Below are 14,660 nucleotides of genomic sequence, written 5' to 3'. Positions count from 1 at the left end.
GTGGCGTATGTCCAACAACATCTCAGATCTAGCTTTAAGAAACTGAAAATTATGCATCGAGCCAGTAGCTTTGCCAGTTCTTGTAATACAATGGGAAGCATGATTGATGGCGTGCACGAGAGAAGGTAGGATTGCAAGCAAGATTCAAGTGGATTAATTTTCAGCTTTCAGAACGAAACCCACTAAATCTTATGTTCGTCTAAGCATGTCAGATATGATTAAAAAACTGGAAATAACAAGCATCAAGAGTTTTGTTACAATAAAATTGGAATTAAAGAGACCATTTCATAAGTCTTGTCCTTCGGGACACCACAAGTAGATCAGTTTAAGCGTACGGATCACAAAAATAAAGTGACTATTCTAAATACCAAATTACTGCAATTCAATTTGACAGCATACACATCTCACACTCACAGAAAATGGCATATGAACAATTCACTGCAACACCAATGTGGATCAAAACTGAACTCAATGTATTCGACTGTACCCGTTCCTTCTCTTTATTTTTGCAAGTAACTGATTCAACATATATGAATAATGACTGCATTACTATAGAACTGCTATCTATGACTATCATTTTATCTTTCTATCGAAGAGCTTATCGCCATTACTTTGCAAGCTATTGTTAACATGAAAACCTAGACTTTATATCCTATCCTCATATCTGCAGGAAAGCTAGGGAAAACTGGAGCAATTAAACAACAGGTAGTAGAAATTACTAAGCACCGTCAGAGGTTGACTTGGCCTCTCCCATAGACCAATAGCTCTACATGCGCAAACTCCATGGCTATAACACAACTAAGTTATCCTCACCAGGTCAGCCTGCAACCTGAAAATTCATCAAAAATTACAAGTACAGATGAGACACCTGGGACTTGTAACTATAGTGTACATACAACAAAATTAAGAAAACTCAAGATATTATCAGAATAAGTACTTAACGATCTGGGGTACCAAATTGATCCTTAGACAGCAAATTTTGAAATGCTCGTGATTCAACTAAATGGGGATTCTAGAATTACATAACTCAAGCTGATCAGCGAATTTTGAAATGCTCGTGATTCAACTAAATGGGGATTCTAGAATTACATAACTCAAGCTGATTCAACTAAATGGGGATTCTAAAATTTATCGGGTTTGACGATTCCTTTCAAATTCACTACTCTCGGGTGGGTAACTGGAAATCACAACTCCAATAAAGTACCAACTCACTAAGTCCATCTGAAGTTGCACACTGACACATAGTTAACTGATTCAGTTGCAAGTTTCATTCAGCTACATTAACAAAATTATTAACAACACATAATATGTTTTGAATTTGACATTCCCATTCCAACGCAAACTCTGTGGCATAGATTTCACGTACCATGTACACATACGGATCAAAACGGCCACCGGTGCCTGCACGCCGCAATCTCTCCTGCTTCAGCAGCCTGCGAATTTCGAACAGACAAACGCAGGAAGAAACACCGACGGAGCAATCAGGCACCCGTCTCAAAAACATCAACAACCGATAGATGGATCGGAGGAAGTGTGGTGCTCACCAGCGCATAGCCTTGCTGGTTTTGGCGTTGTCGCAGACAGCCGCGCGGATGGCCGCCTCTGTTGCCGGCACCGCCATCGGCCGCGAGAGCCACTCCATGATCGCGTCCGCTCGCTCCGTCAGGTACCCGCCAGCGCCACTCGCCCGCGGAGGCCGCCTGCATCTCCCCGACGTGGCCGTGGACCCGGCGGACGCGGCTGACGTGGCGGCCGTGATGGCGCTCCCCTCGCTGGCCACCGTGCTTGCCCTCTCGTCCTCGTCGTCGCTGATCTGGATCCACACGCCCTTCCGCTTCCTCGGCGCCTCGCCCTGGAACAGCTTGCTGGTCGCCTTCTCCAGCACCTAGAGCAGACGAGCAGAGCCGGCCCGTCAGCAAACCGCTACAGAAAACATGGGGGGACAAATTGCCAGTTCGGAGATGAGGGGGTTGCTTGCCTTCGGGTCGATGCGGCGGAGGGACGCGACGACGGCGAGCGCGCGGAGGGGGTCGATGAGCCGCGCGGAGTCGGACACGCACGACCTCGCCGAGGTGGCCGAGTAGGAGGAGGAGGAGGCCGAGTAGGACGAGAGCTCGTCGCTGCAATGCGGGAGACGCGCACGGAGCGGTGAGTGCGTCGCGCGCGCGGAGGTACGCGTGCCGAGTCCAACCCAGGAGAGCAACCGGAGATTGGGGAGTACCTGAGGGTGAGGAGAGGCGGCGCGGTCGAGGAGTCGGCGAGGAAGAGCAGCGCGCCGGCGATGGCGACGTCGGGGGAGGTGGGGAAGGCCGCGGCCGCGGCGGCGGTTGCGGGAGCCGAACCCATGTCGCCGGCGAAGGGGCAGGCCGTGGTGGTGGGAGACGAGGCAGAGGCTGGTGTTGCCGGATTTTGTTGGGGGATTGAGAAAAGTTTGGGATGATACCCGTGTCGATGTGGTGTGACCGGTGCTGGGAGGGACGAGAGAGGTGGAGTTTTTGAATTTTTTCGAGCGTGTGGGGGCGTGCGGGCGACGGTCCAACCGGGCAAACAGGCTGACATGTGGGGTCAACATGACGTGGCTTGAAGGATCTTAGGGCAGCTCCAGCGGGGCGTCCGTTTGCGTCTGCGCAGACAAAAAAAACACTCTCCAGCGGGGCGACGCAAAACGTCCGCAGTGTCCGCCCTGACGCAAACGTGGACCAAATATGCGCCAGGAATGCGTCTCTGCGGACGCGTCCGCGCGTCCGTTTGTGTCCGGTTGGGTTGCATGCAGCCCTCTCTCTCCTCCTTTAATCACGCATGCATTCATTCCTAGCCACACAAACAGAATCTTTTCCTCTCTCTCCTCTCTCATCACGCGTGCGGTCAAATAAATGCGTCCCTACCGCTGGAGAAGGGGCAGACGCATGCGACATGCGGACGTTTTTTGTGTCCGTGCCCGACGCAAACGGACATAAATATGCGTCGCCCCGCTGGAGATGCCCTTAGTTAATTGTGTTTACATGCTTTGGGCATTTCGCCTCTATGGTAGGGGTATTATTATCTTCTGCCATTTTCAACCGTGGATAGTCTTTCAATAATTTCTACTCAGTGATCATTTGACTAAAAATTCATCAGAACATAAAGATAAGTAATGTAGTAATTTGCACAACATATGTGGGTCCTCGCCATGATAGTTAAATGTAATCATTTCAACTTTTTTGAAGACACTAATTTCAATGCACATGCTCGTACACGATATTTTTTTTATAAGATCTTCCTTTCAAGTTTTATTGTTACATTGATGACATGGCTATGCTTTTCAAGTTCTAATCCATTGCTTGGACTTAGGTTCGTAGCAAAAGGAGGTCAACCATTTCCTACCCCAAGAAGAAACAAATTTAATAAATAAAGTTGGTGGAAGAAGTATTTGAGTGAATTTGATGCATTTAGCATTTGAACCCGCTCTTTTGAAATGTCACTACCATCATGGAAGGGAAACATGGCATTGCCAAACATCTTTAGTAGCCGCTTCAGTTCTACTTTCTAACCTAGAAAATCTTACATCATCTCGAGGTATGTATGAAAAGTAATTAGCAATTTTCCAAGTTGTTAATTGTTGTGCAAGATTTTGAGAAACTACTCAATACCTCTCCAAGTTGTGAGCTTATTTTGTCAAGGAATGTACGTTTGAACCCTTCTGACATCTTGCTAAAAGGGCTGTCTCTAGTTATAAAACTTCATCTATCTTGTTCTTTTAAGGGGTGTTTTATCAAAATCATTTAGCTACAAGGTTATGTAGCAAGGATGTGATTGTGCAAGATTCTTACCCCCATGCCAATGCTCTTGTGAGATCATTTGGATTCATGAGAACGAGCCTATGGCTCCTACCAGTTTTGTGGGTTAGTATCGGTTTATGGTCATGCGATTGTTGGAGTGATAGTTCAAAGTTCTTGCTTTGGATCTCCTTCGCCAACATAAAAACTACATCCAACCTTGGCAGGTTCAAGCTAGCTATCATGGGAGCTTGTAGCTTGTTACCCTTGGAAATTAAGTCCTCCATCATGTTCATGCCATATCATACTTTAGTGGTAACGTCTCACCATGGGTTGCATTTGCATCCAACTGAATATGCACGATATAGAGGAATCCACACTCACGCACCTAGACAATCCCATGGGACTTCCTAATTAAGGATGCATTTGGTTCTCGTCTATAGCAACTCCGCCAAAATTGGTGTTCCAATTACTTCTCAGAGGATTCTTTGGACTCAGTATGACCAAATGCTTAGCAAAAATTTGTGAAGGCAAAAATTAAAGGTCTATAGACAACAAAAAATGGGCAACAAAACAAATAAAAGACAAAGAATTTGGCATAACACCAATATTTTGAGTGAGCTTGAGGGAACAAACAAAGCAAGCCCTAAATCCCTCAACAATGTGGTTGCCATTTTGGCCACAATATCTTCACTAGCTGATAGGTCGTGTACTAGGTTTTATTTGCGTGTAACAAGGCCAAGCAACTTCAACATGTGATGACTACACAATGAAACCTCAGTCCAATCATGTCTACGTAGTCTAGATTCATCGTGTGGATTACTCCATTGTGTTGATAGCTGATTCGTTGATACACAAAGCAATGATTATAATTGTCATCCTTGACGCCACAACACCGACATGCCATAATGTGGGCCTAGATCTAGTCTCTAGTCATCCAACACGATATAGTTGTGACTAAAATTCCCTTGGATATAACCAAACACTAATGCTTTGGTGTTCATGCAAATACATTGAGAAAACATATAAGCACTCTGTAAAATTATACAAGCACTGACTATGACTATGACATACCCACGTACATTGTCTGTACATTGTCTACAGAAGACCGAGTCACAAAGTTTTTCATTGATGAAGTCACCGCACATGTCTCACTCTAGAAAATATCGCCTCCCAAAATAAGATCAATCCTTAAGTTTTGAGATGATGATTAATCTATGTTAGTGGAACACGAAAGATGTCAAACATCGGGGTGTACACCCATCTTAAATTATTAGCTATCGAACTAATGGTTGGTTCGCTAAGATGTTAATCCATCATTCAAAACATCACATAGTAAGCTACTATAAAATAAAAATGAAGCTCACAAACACTTATAAACTTATCTTTTCCTTAGACTTCATTAAACACCCTTTCTGCATTCCACATGAGCTCACACGGAATAGTGTCTACCGGAAAGCTTTCCTAAACAATACATTTAATTAGCCTTTTGTGCTCCTCAAATCAAGAACCCACAATAGGAAAAATATTTTTGTAAACCATATGAGCAAGTAAAACTTTACTGTGCTATTCATTTTGATCAGCGGCTACGAAAGTTTAGGTGCGTGAAGATCAGTAGAGAGTCAGTTCCTACATCTTTTCAACATGGACCAAACCCGAGTTTTCTTTGATGGAATGTCATTGCAACTTACTTTATTAATCAAAGCACACTTACATCATCAATTAACAATGGAACAATAACATATGGAGGCTCGGAAAGCCAAACATTCCGTTGAGAACCACATTCTTTAGTTAAACTCTGAGTTACATTATTAACATCCCTAGATCACGAATGAATGCCTACATCATCTCAACATGAACCAAACTCTAGATTTTGTATCACACATGTAACGCAAATAGGAAACATGTTATTCTCTAAGTGGGAAACGCAGTGAGACTCATGTGGTTATTGTCCATCTTTAAACTCCGTAACTCTAAATATTGTGTGAGTATACACGTGTAGTGGTGTGTATTTCAGCTATACCAGCGTTTCTACAAAGTACCCGTAAACTTGTTCCAAAACATTCAAATCAGCCTTTTATTTTTGGAGAGAATTCAAACAAATCAATTCATCAAAAAAATTTCCATCTTCTTACCAAATAGGACCACTACACAACTCATCGTAGGCCCAGCTTGGTCCAAATCCCCTTCTTCCCGAACAACCTCCACCGCCGGAGGCCGGACGAAGGGGGACCTCGCAGGTTTGCGCCACCGCGTCGCTCGCCGGCGTTGACTCCCACACCACCGCGAACTATCCCCAAGTCACCTACCCCCTCCCCCCAGCAGACCACGCCCAAATGCCGCCTCAAGCTTCCCCCACCCCCACCACCGGCTCCAGACGCTCCGTCTACCTCCTCCTCGCGGCGCTCGCGGTGGCCCCCTTCTTGCTCCTCCTCCTCAACGGCGGCGCCTCCCAGTCCGCCCTCTGCCGCTCCGTGCCGGCCTCCCGTCGCATCACCTACCCGTCCGTCCTCTGGTCCCGCGTGCCGCCGCTCCCGGGGCTCCCCTCCTCCCCGCTCCCCGCCCTCCGCGCCTCCCACTGGATCATCTTCTCCGCGTCGCCCCACCACGCCCTGGCGGCCGTCCCCGGGTGGCAGCTCCTGGCCGTCGCCGACGAGTCGACTCCCCCCGACTGGTCCCACCCCGGCGCCGCGCTGCTCACCCTCGCCGACCAGGCCAGCCTCGGCTTCCGCTCCGTCGCGCTCCTCCCCGCCCGCGGCCACGCCCGCAAGGTCGCCGGGTACCTCTTCGCCGTGCAGCGCGGCGCGCGCGTCGTCTACGACGCGGACGCGCGCAACTCCGTCGCGGGCAGCAACCTCACGACGCATTTCGATGTCGATCTGGAGCAGCACCAAGGGGAGGTCTCCGTTCTGCTGCAGTACAGCCACGCCGATCCCAACCGCACGGTCGTGAACCCGTATGTGCACTTCGGGCAGCCGTCGGTCTGGCCACGGGGGCTGCCGCTGGAGAAGGCCGGGGAGGTGGGCGCAGAGGAGTTCTACACGCAGGTGTTCGGCGGCGCGCAGTTCATACAGCAGGGGCTCTGCAATGGCCTCCCAGATGTTGATGCCGTGTTCTACCTCACTCGGAAGTCATTTCAGATGGAGGCATTTGATGTCAGATTTGATGCAGGTGCACCTAAGGTTGCATTGCCGCAGGGGTTGATGGCACCTGTCAACTCACTCAACACGCTGTTCCACTCGCAGGCATTCTGGGGTCTTGCATTGCCGGTCTCGGTGAGTCCAATGGCATCAGATGTTATACGAGGTTATTGGGCGCAGAGGATATTGTGGGAGATTGGTGGTCAGTTAGCGGTATACCCGCCGACTGTGCATCGCACTGATAACGTGCATGCTCATCCGTTTGATGATGAGAAGGATATCCATGTCAATGTTGGGAGGTTGATAAGTTTCCTGATGGAGTGGCGGTCGAAGAAACGGTCACTGTTTGACAGGATTCTTGATTTGAGTTATGGGATGGCAGAGGAGGGTTTCTGGGGGGAGAAGGATTTGCATTTCATGGCCGCGTGGCTGCAAGATCTGGTTGCTGTCGGGTACAGGCAGCCAAGGTTGATGTCATTGGAGATCGATCGTCCGCGAGCAACCATTGGACATGGGGATAAGCAGGAGTTTGTCCCCAAGAAACTGCCTTCTGTCCATCTTGGCGCAGAGGAGATTGGGGAAGTAAGCACCGAGATTGGCAATCTCATAAAATGGAGGAAGCACTTTGGTGATGTTGTGCTTATAGTACATTGCACTGAACCTGTGGTTCGGACTGCACTCGAGTGGCGGCTTCTTTATGGTCGGATATTCCGGGCAGTAGTTATTCTTTCAGAGCAAGTCAATGCAGATCTTGCTGTCGAATTCAGCAGCTTGGCACATGCATATAGGTGAGTTCAAATGTTAAATCAGCTTGATCTGTAACCAACCAGAAAGAAAATCTCTCTTCGAGTCTTCATAAACGTACTGTTGCTTCATCCAGTGAGGCTTTATTTCCTTGGATACTGAAGTGTACAATTTCTTAGCCACCTACTAATAAATTCTCATCACAGGTACTTGCCCAAGGTGTTTGATCAGTTTGCAGGCGCCGAAGGATTTTTATTCCTTCAGGATCATATGGTCCTAAATTATTGGAACCTATTGGTGGCTGATAAATCCAAGCTCTGGATAACTAATAAGGTGCATACCCTTGTCCTGGTTCAAAGCATATCTGAGAATTACAGAACTTTTGAATTTCTGAATCAGTTGAACTAACTTCTCTGGTTCTCGCCAGGTGAAGGAATCATGGTCAGAAGTCCCTTTAGGTGGAAATAAAATTGAATGGTTCACAAACCAAGGAGATATGGTAAAAAAGGCAGTTGGCAGCTTTCCATTTCATTATCAAGACAATTACAAAAGAAGCGTAGCCGAAGATACGTTAATTCATTGCAGCAGTGAGATATTCTACGTACCTCGACAGTATGCTGGTCACTTCTCTAATCTTGTTAAAGTTATTGGAAATCTAGACATTCATCACACTGTTGCTGTCCCCATGTTGTTCCTTGCGATGGATCTACCAAGCAATTTCGAGCCCAGAGCTTTGGGAAAACTTGTTTATATGGCAAACTTGCCATCAAATACCACCTTCTCAACAATATACACTGCTGAAGCGCATGCAGTGTACCCTATGAAGGTTCAGAATGAAATGGATTTTGTGAGCCTAATCAGAGTCATGGCTTCAGGAGATCCCTTCCTGATGGAGCTGGTCTGATCTATGGGTTCGCTAAAGTTGTATACTTCGGGTTGGGAAGGGCAACAAAGCATAGATTGTTAAAGGTACTGTTTTGTTCCTCTTCATCCTCCCTTTCAGCTGTAAGTTGAACTTAACAACCATATTGTTGAGTACGGATAATTTGAGTGCTACATGATCTCATTGTACATGTGCAATTAGATGGCAGAAAGCTGTCGAGTTTGGAATGTTCCAATTCATGAAATCAAGCACAATCGTATTCTCATTTTAGCACCATGAGAATATTAACACCATTGTTTCCTGCTGGCTAACTGTTTACTGGTGGACCATTGCATTTGAATGCAAAGATAACAAAGAAGAATGCTAAAAATCAAGTGTTATTTCTTCACACTTAAAAATGATACTCCTTTCTCTGTGACTATATCTGTAGATGAACAAGTGACATCAAGTCACAAAATTTCCAAAAAAAAAGAACTACTCGTGCTTCCTTTTTTACATTCACAACCAACCACCCTTGTTAAAGACCTGTATTTCATGTTACAACTTTTATAAATCACAAATTATACATGTTTCAACTCAAAGAGACAGAAGAATTTCTTCTTCTTGGTCAAATGATGGAACTGGTCGATTGATCAAATGAGTTCACCGGTCAATTCCTTCGATCTTGTCTTCAACCTCTGAGTAGAGCTCCCTGAGCCTTTCCAAGTTATCCTCGGATGTCTCCCAGTAGCCTCTGCCATTGGCTTCTAGGAACGTTTGAAGCAGCTTCCTGAACGAGTTGGGATTGGTGTCCATGAGCCTCTTCCTCATTTCTTCATCTTCGATGAATGTGGTATTTGCCTCCTCATAAACCCAGTTGTCCACTTGCCCAGATGTTGCACTCCATCCAACAGTATTTGTCAGCCGCTTCTCAATCTCTCTAACTCCCTCGTAACCACTCTTCATCATCCCCTCATACCACCTAGGGTTCAGTAGCTTTGTCCTTGCATCAAGACGCATCGTCTCTGACAATGTCCGCACCTGTGCATTTGCTGTGGTTGTGTCCGCTATGTACGAGGAAGGTGCCCGCCCATCCTTCCGCAGCCCTTGCACCAGCTTCGTCGGGTCCGAGTCGAAGTAGTGGCTGACATCTGTGAGTGAGATCTCTGATGAGTCCAGGTTCTGGAATGTGGCTTCGGCTGTTGCTAGAGCAAGCTCAAATGTCTTGCGTTTCTCCAGCATGCCTACCCCTGGAGCATCACTGTCAAATGCAAATGACTTGCGGCTCAGGTACATGTCCTGAAGCTGCTTCTCATCTGTCCATGTTGCATTCTCCACTGCCAAGTTCACATTCGACGAGTAAGAGCCTGATGCATTGGAGAACACCCTTGTTGCCGCCTCTCTCACGGAGACACCAAGCTCTTCTGCCTGCTCCAGGGCATGCTTGCGCACATAGTTCATCTCTACTGGCTCATCCAGCTCAGCAACCATCTTTACTGCCCGGTCCAGCAGATTCATCTGCATTGGTCAGATGTGTAACATTAGTGCATCAGTTAAGTGATGATGATTTAGTGGTATGCAAAATGTACAAATCAAAGGTATGGCGGTATTAGTTCATACCTGGTTGATGAAAAGATCTCTGAACACACCCGAGCAGTTGACGACGACATCAACCCTAGGACGTCCAAGCTCCTCAATGCTGACAGGCTCCACACGGTTGACACGGCCAAGGCCATCAGTAACCGGCTCCACACCAAGCATCCAAAACACCTGGGCAAGTGACTCGCCGTAGGTCTTGATGTTGTCAGTACCCCACAAGACAAGTGCAATTGTCTCGGGATATTTCCCACCATTGTCAGCCTTTTGCCGCTCCAGCAGACGTTCCACAACAACCTTGGCACTCTTCATGGCAGCTGCAGTCGGGATTGACTGCGGGTCAAGAGCATGGATGTTCTTCCCTGTTGGGAGAACCTTTGGGTTACGGATAGGATCACCACCAGGGCCAGGCTCAACATAGCTTCCCTCAAGGGCGAGCTTCAAGGCTCCCAGCTCATTGTCTGCCACAATCAGCTTCAGGCACTCTCCCAAGAATGCAAAACAGTTCCTCAGCTTCTCTCTATCCGCCCTGATGAACTTGGTCGTGGACAAGTACTCCACCCATGGCTCTGAGAGACCAAAGCCAAGGATGGAACTGAGTTTGTTTTTAACATCAACAACTTGCCCTTTGCTGTTTGTAGTCTTCTCAACAAAGGCACCTACGGCACCTCTTGATGCTTCAGTGATCTGCTTCAGGAGTTCAACATCAGCCAGTACGCCCTTGTCGCTTCCCCTGTAGACATCTTCAATGGTCCTGCCTACTGTCGCAGCAAGAATGCCGGGCAGTGCATATATGTTCTCCTCTGGTCGGTCAAGGGCAGCTATGTTCACTAATGTGGCCACAGCTTCGACAGCAGTTGGTGGCTCACCTATCACATGCAGACCACACGGCAGTAGCCGTGACTCTATCTCCATGAGCTTTCCATACACCTTGCCAACGACGAGATCACGCTCATTTGGTGGGAGCTCCACTCCTTCGTCAGGCAAGGGGACATCCTTGTCTAGGTTACACTGCTTTGCAGTGCTGATGATTGAGCTCACAATCTGGTTGCCACGTCCCGTGTCCTTGAGAGACTGGTAAGAGGCGATAAGCTCTGACAGCTGCTTCAGCCCCTTGTACAGACCGGCATTCTCAGCTGGTGGTGTGAGGTAGCTTATGGTGTTTGCATAGCTCCGACGCTTGGCAACTGTTGCTTCTGATGGGTTGTTTGCTGCATAGTAGTAGATGTTGGGGATGTTACCAATCAGACTATCAGGATAGCATGCATCACTCATCCCGACTTGTTTCCCGGGCATGAACTCAAGGGATCCGTGTGTGCCGAAATGCAGAACAGCATCTGCCTTGAAGATCTTCTCAACATAGGTGTAGTATGCTGCAAATCCATGGTGTGGGCTGGCAGATTTTGAGAACAGAAGCCGCATAGGATCACCTTCATAACCAAAAGTGGGCTGCACTCCGATGAAGATGTTTCCATACTGCTTCCCATAGACAAGGAGGTTCTCGCCATCAGAATTGAGATGCCCAGGTGCCTTGCCCCAGTTCTCCTCCAGCATGGAGGCATAGGGGGTTAGTGCCTGGTACTCCCGCACATTCATGCGGTAAACAACATTGAGGTTGGGGCTGCTGAACTGGGCCTCCTTATCATGAATAACCTCCTCGATGAGTTCTTCAGGTGTGTCTGGAAGGCCATCAACATTGTAGCCGTCCTTCTTGAGATCCTTTAGGACGGAATAGATGGAGCTGAAGACATTCAGGTATGCTGCAGTGCCAACATTGCCCTTGTCTGGTGGGAAGCTGAAAACGGTGATGGCTAGTTTCTTGGCATCCTGCAACAAATAGGAAAAAAAGGTAATTACTTTTATGTTTGTTTTGCAAACCTGTGCATACAAGAACTCAGAAACGAGTATAATATTTTTTGACCCATTAGGAATTCGACATCAAAGTGGAAACTAGATCATATAACTTATGTTTAAGATTCTGCAGCGAAGTATGGAATTTTGTCCTCACAGCTCTTTATTTTCATTTGAAAAAGAAGTCAGTCAGTTAGCACTTGTCTGCTAAACCTTGTAATGTGTTCTTGCTCTTTACTCAGCTTGATGTGATGATAGGGATGCACTAGGATTTTCATTGTTTATTTAATCTTATTCTCGTAGCAGATTAGCAAGCTTGCAGCGTTGGTAACTTGATATGTATGACACACTGTTCAGTGGTGAATGGTGCAAGCTAGAAGGGTTACTTGATCAACTGAATGAGCAGTTCCAGTTTGAGGTTAGTTGATTTTATTTTTGAGATCTGATGTGATAATATGTTGATTAGTTTTTCCTACTTTTGAGGGGGCTAGTTTTTTCTTAGGCATACTTGGAAGGGTTAATACCTAAATTGAACATGCAATCCCAGTTTTCGGCATAAGCGGTGAACTGATTGAGCTAGTATATCAATGAGTTTGTCTATTCACACCTCAAGAAGAGATGGATGTCAGATATATTATCCTTTTCTCTTTAATAACATAAATAGTACAATTTGTGCAAATACTATCGTGGTAAAATACAGCAAGCATGTAGAGGTGAGATGCATACCTTAGTTTTCCTCTTGAGTACTGCCCATCTGATAGCTCTGGTGCAGAGCTGCTCCACCCTCTTGTGTAGTGCATGCGACTTCCCTGCATCAATCACAAGAAAGAACATTTTAGATTCAGGTCGAGTACATTGATGCAAACAAATGAGGAATGAGTTACGCAGCAATTATGTAGAAGTGTCTTGCCTGATCTTGGGTCCCGTCCGGAGAAGACAATGGGCTCCATGCCACCGTCGAGCTCCGGTAGCGCAACCTGCAGCGCCACCTGGATGGGGTGAAGTCCCAAGGTGCTGTTGAGCCACTCCTCGGTGGTCTGGAAGACGAGCGGCAGCGCGACGATGTACGGCACGTCGAGCTTCTGCAGGGCGGCGATGGCCTTGGGGTGGTCCTGCCTGGCAGGCCCGCCGACGAGCGCGAAGCCGGTGAGCGACACGACGGCATTGACGAAGGGCTTCTTCGTGATGGAGTCGACGAGGTACTGCTGCGTGGGTCCCGAGAAGTCGAGGCCGCCGGCGAAGATGGGAATGACCTTGGCGCCTCTGGCCTCGAGCTCCATGATGACGGCGACGTAGTGCCCGTCGTCGCCGGTGACAATGTGGCTCCTCTGGAGGACGAGTCCGATGACTGGCGCGTCGGGGTCTTTGAGCTTGCCGGTGGTGTCGCGGCGCGTGTCGTACCAGTTGAGGTACTCCTTGACGTCGTCGTACATGGTGGGCGCGAGCGGGTGCCAGATGCCGGTGTCGAGGAAGAGCACGGGGTCGTCGTACTTGATGTCGGCGCCCTTGAGTGCGGGCACGTAGGAGACGGCGATCATCTTGAGGAAGTTCTGGAGGTTGTCGGGTGAGCCGCCGAGCCAGAACTGGAGGCTGAGGATGTAGAGCCGCGCGTCCTGCGCCTTGTCGGAAGGCAGGTACTTGAGCACCTTGGGCAGGGTGCGGACGAGCTTGAGCATGCTGTCGGCGAAGCCGGAGGAGTCCTTCTTGTTGCGCTTGAAGAGCTGGAAGAAGGGGCTCTTGGACTGGCCCAGCTGCGCCATGCTGAAGGAGCCGAGCTTGTTGAGCCGCATGACCTCCGGCATGGAGGGGAAGACGAGCACGGCGTCCATCCGGTCCCGGTGCTGCGCCACGGCGTCACGCACCTTGAGCGCCAGCTCCTCCACGAAGATGAGCGAGCCGATGAACACGTTGGCGGCCGCCACGTCGTCGCAGAAGGCCGCGTAGGTGTCCACGTCCCGGAGCTCCTCGACGAGGTAGCCCACCACCTCGAACTCGGCCGCCCGGCGCGGGTCCGCGTTCAGCTGCTGCACGGCGGCCGTGACCGAGGACTGGTACTGCGCCTCGAGCACCACGTAGACCACCTTGACGCGCGGCAGGCCGCGCTCCGGGGGCACCACCCGCCGCACGTCCGGGTTGGTCTGCGTGAAGAGGCCGTTCCCGGCGACGGCGCATCGGATGGACGCGCGTCGCCCGAGCTGCCGGCCCCGGCTGAGGAGGAAGGAGTGCAGCGGCACGGGCGCGCGCAGCTTCTTCCGCGCCCCGGTGGCCGTGGCGAAGGGCGTGGACACGAGAGACGACATGTTTATCCCCTCGTCCGAGATAAAATACACAGCCCACACGAGCGCCCCGAGTGAGTAGTAGAGACCTACAGCTAGTATTTTACAATGGAGCAACCAACCCCCAACACCGCTTCTTCTCTGTGTGATGGATGAAGGGTGGCTCTGTTCTTGGGTTGTGGTTCCCTCGGAAAAACAGGGGAGGCAAGGAGCGAGCTGGAGAGTGTGGGAGCTCGGGAATGTATAGGTTCTCTTTTGCCAGAGGGAGGGTGGAGGACAGGTCTGGCTGACAAGCGGCTGCGGGGTGCTCCGGGGCATTCGGTGGCCGGAGCCGGCACACGTTGGCGGTGACGGGGAGCCTGGCGGTGGGGCACGGGGGCGGGGGTGAGAAAAGCGGATCGCGATCGGGGCTCCGCGCGCTGCGATTGGCCCCCGG

General features: G+C 49.1%; 3 protein-coding genes across 3 annotated transcripts; 1 reads left to right on the top strand and 2 right to left on the bottom strand.

Annotated features, from left to right (window-relative positions):
- Positions 1-439: 439 nt before the first annotated feature.
- Positions 440-2,724, bottom strand: LOC127331823 (uncharacterized). Its single transcript, XM_051358024.2, has 5 exons — positions 2,222-2,724; positions 1,979-2,120; positions 1,545-1,885; positions 1,367-1,433; positions 440-829 (listed from the first exon to the last, which is right to left on the bottom strand). The coding sequence occupies exons 1-5, from the start codon at positions 2,557-2,559 to the stop codon at positions 818-820; spliced, it is 900 nt and encodes a 299-aa protein (XP_051213984.1). The 5' UTR covers positions 2,560-2,724; the 3' UTR covers positions 440-817.
- Positions 2,725-5,905: 3,181 nt separating this feature from the next.
- Positions 5,906-8,705, top strand: LOC127331822 (probable glycosyltransferase STELLO1). Its single transcript, XM_051358023.2, has 3 exons — positions 5,906-7,683; positions 7,846-7,972; positions 8,067-8,705. Exons 1-3 carry the CDS (start codon positions 6,092-6,094, stop codon positions 8,541-8,543), a joined length of 2,196 nt encoding a protein of 731 aa, XP_051213983.1. The 5' UTR covers positions 5,906-6,091; the 3' UTR covers positions 8,544-8,705.
- Positions 8,706-8,883: 178 nt separating this feature from the next.
- On the bottom strand, positions 8,884-14,452 carry LOC127331821 (magnesium-chelatase subunit ChlH, chloroplastic). Its single transcript, XM_051358022.2, has 4 exons — positions 12,859-14,452; positions 12,675-12,757; positions 10,122-11,924; positions 8,884-10,019 (listed from the first exon to the last, which is right to left on the bottom strand). Exons 1-4 carry the CDS (start codon positions 14,246-14,248, stop codon positions 9,165-9,167), a joined length of 4,131 nt encoding a protein of 1,376 aa, XP_051213982.1. The 5' UTR covers positions 14,249-14,452; the 3' UTR covers positions 8,884-9,164.
- Positions 14,453-14,660: the final 208 nt, after the last annotated feature.

Source organism: Lolium perenne, chromosome 2 (genome assembly GCF_019359855.2).
Source record: "Lolium perenne isolate Kyuss_39 chromosome 2, Kyuss_2.0, whole genome shotgun sequence".
Lineage (NCBI taxonomy): Eukaryota > Viridiplantae > Streptophyta > Magnoliopsida > Poales > Poaceae > Lolium > Lolium perenne.
Note: the sequence above shows the minus strand (reverse complement) of the source record. Positions and strands in the feature narration are given on the sequence as shown.

Bases quoted from the DNA above. Each gene is read 5' to 3' on its own strand.
- LOC127331823 (XM_051358024.2), bottom strand. From the start codon at position 2,559: ATGTCAGCCTGTTTGCCCGGTTGGACCGTCGCCCGCACGCCCCCACAC. The intron at 1,886-1,978 runs GCAAGCAACCCC...CGTCTGCTCTAG, and splicing joins TCCGCCGCATCGACCCGAAG to GTGCTGGAGAAGGCGACCAG. The intron at 1,434-1,544 runs GTGAGCACCACA...CGAAATTCGCAG, and splicing joins ACCAGCAAGGCTATGCGCTG to GCTGCTGAAGCAGGAGAGAT.
- LOC127331822 (XM_051358023.2), top strand. From the start codon at position 6,092: ATGCCGCCTCAAGCTTCCCCCACCCCCACCACCGGCTCCAGACGCTCC. The intron at 7,684-7,845 runs GTGAGTTCAAAT...TTCTCATCACAG, and splicing joins AGCTTGGCACATGCATATAG to GTACTTGCCCAAGGTGTTTG. The intron at 7,973-8,066 runs GTGCATACCCTT...GGTTCTCGCCAG, and splicing joins AGCTCTGGATAACTAATAAG to GTGAAGGAATCATGGTCAGA.
- LOC127331821 (XM_051358022.2), bottom strand. From the start codon at position 14,248: ATGTCGTCTCTCGTGTCCACGCCCTTCGCCACGGCCACCGGGGCGCGG. The intron at 12,758-12,858 runs GCAAGACACTTC...TGATTGATGCAG, and splicing joins CGGACGGGACCCAAGATCAG to GGAAGTCGCATGCACTACAC. The intron at 11,925-12,674 runs GTATGCATCTCA...TATTTGTTGCAG, and splicing joins TACTCAAGAGGAAAACTAAG to GATGCCAAGAAACTAGCCAT.